The following is a 6,870-nucleotide window of genomic DNA, read 5'->3' on the forward strand; positions in this document are numbered from 1 at the left end:
TACAATATGACACTATAATGCGTGGCTAAATAACAAATGGCTGTACAATGCGTGATAATACAATAAACGACAGCAAATTAATAGGATTAATTAGGCTGACAGAAACTAATTATTTAAAATTAATAACAGGATGAAATACATTGTACATTAACATTCAAAAATAGCTTAGGAATAATTATAACATGATGATATTATTTTTATATTAAAAAACTTTTTATTGCACACTGTATCAAAATATGAAAAATTTCAAAAAGTAATAAATTACAAACATCATGTATCTCATGAAAAAGAATTAAATGTATAAATATGTATTTGCAAATACAATCATTTTTTATTTATGATAGTTATAGTCTAATAATAAAAAAGAGAAACTATATAAAATTATAATTTATTGTTTGTATTTTATATATACAATATTGGTAGTATCTTACTCTGCTATAATATCACAGTCATCAGGTACACATCTTTGAATCCATGAGGTATCCTGAAAAGTGAAAAGAAAAAGCATGTCAAGAGAGTAAATTATACACGTGTTAATCAGAGGACATTCTGTTTAGTGTAACAAAAAAAATAAGTGGAAATCAGTGTGAGGTTTTGAATACTTAATGTGTATTTAATATCATCAAACAAGTCAGTTACAGTCTCCTAAAACATCATTGCGTATGGTCATTGAGTAAAACAGTCTAACACATGTACAAAAGTGTCCATCATAAAACGTTCATGTTGTGCGTCAATAACTGGTACTTGACGAATTGTAATTATAGACGTATTAATTGTCTAAGAAAACGTATTTCGCTTAACGAAATTCAAATATCAATTTTCTATATTAATTATAGAAAATAATATGTCGATATATTTTATTCAAATATATCTGTTTGCATGGACATATGCAATGTTAAAATATTTCCAAAACAAGATGTATCCGAATCTCATCGAAAATCTGAACAATTACCTTGTTTTACTCGTGTCTATAATTATTTATTTATATGAAATTTATTCATATTTGCATGAAACATAACGACCACATAACTTAATATAATGAAAGTTTTATTAATTATTTATACCTGCTCAATATTAATAAAATAAAACTTACTATACACAGTCTATCACAGAACATGATAATTGGTTTTTCTAACACCAAATAAAAAATTGATGAATTAATAAATTTTATTATATTCGTCTTTATAAAAATATAACTTTTCTTAATATTTTTAATATATGAAACCATATTCTCGAAGTACTAAAAGAAAATATACCGTTTTGCAGAATATATCTTGTTTTGGAATTTCAGTTCTGTAAAATTTACTATTATTACGAGTTATTACCATAAAAATATTTCTTGGAACACATACAAGAAATAAATTAATTTACGTTTTCTTTCATATAGAATATAGCTAATAAAAGAATAGTACAGAACTATCGAATATAGATTATAAACAAAAAATTTGTTTTACTAACTATAAAGCACAGGTTTCGAAGCCTGTTGTAAAGCCTGCGCGAATAGTTAAAATTGATTATAATATAATTCTTGTTTTACAAATAAGAATATAAAATATTGCAAAATAATCTTACTTGAATTCCATCTTTCCTCAAATATTTTCACTTCTCTCAATTGTTAAGCTACGAAGAATTTATTTTTTTTTTCGTAAAAATTTGTCTAAAAAAAACTTTCACTTCAACACGATTTTGATACAAAAGTACATGTATAGAGAAATACTCTTACCTTTGACTAATACCTGAAGTACATTACCATAAATAAATGCTTCAAGTATATTGCACCGTACAACTTCCTTACGTTAAAGGAAGAAGCTCGAAATTTAACTAGTTTTGTGTGTTTTACATATTCATAAATTGAATATTTAAGATCACTTTTCGCACAGGCCTCTTAAAATAATAAAACCAAGAAGTCAGGTGTGTGTGTAACGACATGTAAGGATAAAGTAAAGTATCGTTAAAGTTTCAGTAACGTTGAAATCGCGAACGTAAGCGATAGTTAAAAGTAGGTAGTTGGAGTAGTTTCCTTGGATGCGGGCCCGACGTGGTCAAGTGAGTCTTAAAATTCGTCTCTTTTATTGCGTGCGTCCAGCTTGTGTATACCAGTCAGTCTGTGAAGACAAATAGAAAAATTACATTTTCTCCTGTTTTCTAAGTAAAGTAATCGTCAGTTACACGTCAGGGTGTTAATATTTATATTCCTCTCTTTTTCCCTCCTTTCTTTTTTTCTCTTTGCCATGTGCTCAGCGATTTACTTACGAGGTATACGAAAAAAAGATTAATTTTCGTCTTCGTCCATTCGTAACCGTTTTCTGCGATCTTCACCAACGTTGCGCTCTTCTGCTTCTAGTACTTTCAGTCGAGATCCACAAATTTCTTGCCCGTGTAGAACCTATGAAACGCGTTACCAGTTTCTAACTTAATTATCTTCAATAATTTTACTCCTTTAATTGATTAATCTTAATAGAAGAATACAACTCAAAAACAAAATAAATTAAATTTGATAATATAATGCACCAAAACATACCTCAATTGCTTCATTTGCACTTTCTACACTAGCATACTTTGCATAACCACAATTTTTCCCTGGAAGCATATAAACATCTATCAGGTTTCCAAATCTGCAGAAAGCATCCTTCATGGCGTATATAGGGGGCACAGGCGGTCCACATACGATGAAACACCTTTTAGCAACTTCTGCATCTATACTAGCCATTGGTTGTACAGGTGGTAACTTAACACACATTGAATGTTCTAAACCTAATTATGTAAAAATGCAATTATATAAAAGAACTATTTATTACATATTGTGTAGATAAAACAATTCCTTACTTGGTGCAGTTAATCCTGCTGCTTGAATTAAAGAAGTAGCTTGAGCAATTGTTTCAGCCAAATGCGCTAGATCCGTTCTAGCACTAGCAATTCCACCTGTAGAACTACCAGCTTTTATCGCATTTTTTGGTGGAACATTTGATAAATCTGGCTTAACTATCATTCTATGTCCAGGAGGATATTCGAAGCCATGAAATTTTTCTCTTGCATATGCTGCTGCACTGGGATTAGAATATACTACAACAGCTTGACCTCGTGGCATCCTGTATCTTACATCATTTTTTAAGTGACAATAATCCAAACCAGGTACGATATCAAACAATTTCCATAATTGATCTTGATTTAATGCTGGATGTGCAATTACTTGTAAATGCGTATAACCTTCAGAATTAGGATAATTTGTAGCAATTTCTAAACTAATACTGCTTTTCCCAAAATTTGATGAACTATAACCTCCGCTTGTACCATCGTAATGGGAGGATAATCCATTATTGTATTTTACATCAATATGTTCTGGTTTAGGCTTTTTTGGTTCAGCAAATACAGCTTTATATTTTCTATCACATTCTTCAAATGCTCTTGCTGCACTAGATACTTTTTTAAATTTAACATAACCAAAACCTTTCGATTCATTTGTATTTCTGTCCTTAACTACAGTTGCATATTCAATAGGTCCAAATTTTGAAAATTCTTGCTGGAGTTCATTGTCAGTCATTGACTTAGGTAACACACAAAAAAGACGAACCCATCTTTCTTCTTCATTTGTTTCCCTTACAGAACCTTGGTCACGGCTGAAATAAATAATAAACTTATATACTTGTAGCATATAATGATAACTGAACTTGGTGAATCATATTTTTATACAATATTTAAAATCTTACTTCGAAGCAATCATTACTTTAATAGGTCTTCCTACGGATCCTAACATTTTTCCATTCATTTCTTCAAGAGCAAAAGCTGCTTCTGATGTTTTTGAAAATTTAATGTACGTAACACCTGCATAAACAACAAATATTACTCTTTGAATATTTAATTTACACGTATGATGATTAATTGTTATTAGTACAAACAAGTGTGGGCAAACTTCTTACGATAGAAAAAATATTCAAAAATAAAATAAAAGCTTATCGATTTGTTCTGTAGTTGAGAGAAATTACCTTTATTTTCACCTGTACTCCGATCTTTAACTACCCAGATATCTTCAATTTTTCCAAATTTTTCAAACGCCTTCCTGAGATCATCTTCTTCCAAACTTTTGTGACATATAACAAATAAACGTGAATTCGGTGGATCATCATTTTTAGATCGTAAATCCGTTTGCGAATAATACGAATCCCTTTCCCTGTGATCGGCCATTTTGTAAATGAACGCTGCAGACTATATCGCCCGTCTACGGTCAACGAAGCTTATGCGCTTCAGGGACGGCTTAATAGGGGTTTTATGATATCAATTTTCCAATGCTATTTTTTGCATCGAATAACTAAAAATATAAAAAGTTTAAAATTTCAATTCTTTCTTAATATTAAAAAGAAATTCACTTATCTAACAGTACAAAAAAGAAATCTGCTCTTAAAATATTAATATCATTGATTTGTAAATAACATTGTATCATAATAAAATGATATTTAAAAATTCAAATGTTTGACGGTGTTATTGCTATTTATATCCGAATATATAGATTGTGTTATGCTGGAGGACATCGCGGATAAAATAAAATGAAAATATTGCATTAGTTCAATATTTACACAATGTACACACATATATTTCAAAATTATTATAGAAATACCATAAGAATATTATTGTAAAAAATTATATGGGGAAGTCACAAATGCATGACTTTGCCTATTAAAACTTCAAAACTTCTTTACAATTTTCTCGAAAAAGTGTTTTTTAACTGACTAAGGTAGAACCTTTGGAACTATATGTACTTCTAACATTTCGATTGGCAATTAATTAATTAGTAATTTTTAAATTAACATGATTTAAAAATGCTGAAGATTGTTTGTACACGTTTTTTAATTTAAATGTTCGTCTACAGGCTACTGGATTCAATGGAAACAAATCTATAATTATTTGTAAAAATATTGTGACATACATGTAATATATGTATAAGTATATTATTTCAATAAAATTGTAAATTTTCTTTCGTTATTTTTTTTTGGCATATACAAGTTAGGGGAGTTATCCAAATTATGATCAAATTGAATACGTGACCTATATAAAACACTATGGCAGCCGGTTAAAGTATAAATAGTGAACTTTAAAAATATGAAAGTACTAAAATTTTATTTTTTAAGAAATTAAATTCGCAAATTTATTATTTCTTACATATTAGTTTACTTTTGTAAAAATCAGGTAATATTTTTGCTATGAAATTCTGTGATATAACCTCTATGAATCAATATGTAAATGAGTCATTACTATTTTATTAAGTGTATTTTATAAATGTTAATGCTAGAAATCATATGTATTAATTTTATTGTAAAATATATTAATCTTTTTCTCTATTTTAGCATACAATCATCATGTTTGATCAAAGTATTATTGGAATATGTTTCTTTATCTGCTTAGCAATAGTTTTTAACTTCTCTTTGCACCGTATAGAGGAGGGTCATGTTGGCGTTTATTTTAGGGTATGTGGTCATTAACGAATATAAAATGACATAATCTGTAAAAATGTATACATATTAATTATATAACATAGGGTGGCGCATTGCTGCCTCAAGTAAGTAATCCAGGATTTCATATGATGATACCATTATTGACAACTTACCGTTCAGTTCAAGTTACTTTACAAACAGACGAAGTAAAGAATGTACCATGTGGTACTAGTGGTGGTGTAATGATTTATTTTGATCGTATTGAAGTTGTAAATGTATTAGATGCAAATAGTGGTAAGAATCTTATCACCTATTTATATAAATGACTAAGTTATGTTATTGTGTTTCAATAAATTGTTTGTGTTTATATAGTTTATAATATGGTGAGGAACTTCACAGCAGATTATGATCAAACATTAATATTTAACAAAATCCATCACGAGTTAAATCAATTTTGTTCTGTACATACACTGCATGAAGTTTATATAGACTTATTTGATCAGATAGATGAAAACTTAAAAACTGCTTTACAAAAAGATTTGAATGATTTAGCACCTGGTTTAAGTATACATGCAGTGAGAGTTACCAAGCCAAAAATTCCAGAAACTATTAGAAAAAATTATGAATTAATGTAAGTAAAAATGGTATTAACATGTAAATTACTGCATAGATAGTTTGATTAAATAGTATAATTTATATTTAGCTATGATAATAAGTTTAGTATCAAGACTGATGTTTGCATGTGATTATAGGGAAGCAGAGAAAACAAAATTATTAATATCTACACAACATCAAAAAGTAGTAGAAAAGGATGCAGAAACTGATAGAAAAAAAGCTGTTATTGAAGCAGAAAAAGAGGCACAAGTCGCAAAGATTCAATACAGTCAGAAAATTATGGAAAAAGAATCTTTACAACGAATGGCATCTATTGAAGATGAAATGCATTTGGCAAGAGAAAAGAGTCATTCTGATGCTGAGTATTATCAAATGAAAATGCAGGCAGAAGCTAACAAATTGCTTCTCACTAAGGAATATTTAGAACTTAAAAAATATGAAGCACTTGCACGTAATACAAAAATTTATTATGGTCAAGATATACCAAAAATGTTTATGTATGGGGGTTGCTCAAATGATCCTAGCATAGGTTCCACTGTAGATGTGCAAGAGTCTGTAGTGCAATGAATATGTAAACTCTTTTTGTCTCTAATACAATGGTCATTTTAGCTAATTCCAGTATATAATAGATATTATTACATTGGTTGTAAAAGCGTTAAAAATTAATAATTGTATTTAGATACTTATTAACAGTTTATTTTAAAGAATATGTATATCCATAACTGTCCTCGTGTCAAGTCTCGTTAAAGTTCTCGATTTTTCTAATAAAGCTATTACTTGTATGTATATTAATACTATTGTATTGAGATTCTACATTACATCTACATAT

The 6,870-nt window shown here is 28.8% G+C and overlaps 2 protein-coding genes across 4 annotated transcripts; one reads left to right on the forward strand and one right to left on the reverse strand.

Moving 5' to 3' along the window:
• Positions 1–372: 372 nt before the first annotated feature.
• LOC100877124 (RNA-binding protein 45) lies at positions 373–4,240 on the reverse strand. Of its 2 annotated transcripts, none has more exons than XM_076535234.1 (6): positions 3,984–4,240; positions 3,708–3,822; positions 2,827–3,617; positions 2,522–2,754; positions 2,254–2,386; positions 373–484 (listed from the first exon to the last, which is right to left on the reverse strand). In XM_076535234.1, exons 1-5 carry the CDS (start codon positions 4,180–4,182, stop codon positions 2,273–2,275), a joined length of 1,452 nt encoding a protein of 483 aa, XP_076391349.1. In that variant the 5' UTR covers positions 4,183–4,240; the 3' UTR covers positions 373–484; positions 2,254–2,272. The 2 variants fall into 2 exon arrangements, with proteins under 2 accessions (XP_076391349.1, XP_012134945.2); XM_012279555.2 differs by lacking the exon at positions 373–484 and adding an exon at positions 588–2,105 and having other exon boundaries at positions 3,984–4,239.
• A 664-nt stretch (positions 4,241–4,904) lies between these two features.
• LOC100876901 (erlin-1) lies at positions 4,905–6,833 on the forward strand. 2 transcript variants are annotated; one of them, XM_076535246.1, is made up of 5 exons: positions 4,905–4,923; positions 5,340–5,459; positions 5,531–5,720; positions 5,799–6,057; positions 6,179–6,833. In XM_076535246.1, exons 2-5 carry the CDS (start codon positions 5,352–5,354, stop codon positions 6,606–6,608), a joined length of 987 nt encoding a protein of 328 aa, XP_076391361.1. In that variant the 5' UTR covers positions 4,905–4,923; positions 5,340–5,351; the 3' UTR covers positions 6,609–6,833. The 2 variants fall into 2 exon arrangements, with proteins under 2 accessions (XP_076391361.1, XP_003700681.1); XM_003700633.3 differs by lacking the exon at positions 4,905–4,923 and adding an exon at positions 5,012–5,181.
• The last annotated feature ends 37 nt before the right edge of the window (positions 6,834–6,870 follow it).

This window comes from Megachile rotundata, chromosome 1 (assembly GCF_050947335.1).
Source record: "Megachile rotundata isolate GNS110a chromosome 1, iyMegRotu1, whole genome shotgun sequence".
Lineage (NCBI taxonomy): Eukaryota > Metazoa > Arthropoda > Insecta > Hymenoptera > Megachilidae > Megachile > Megachile rotundata.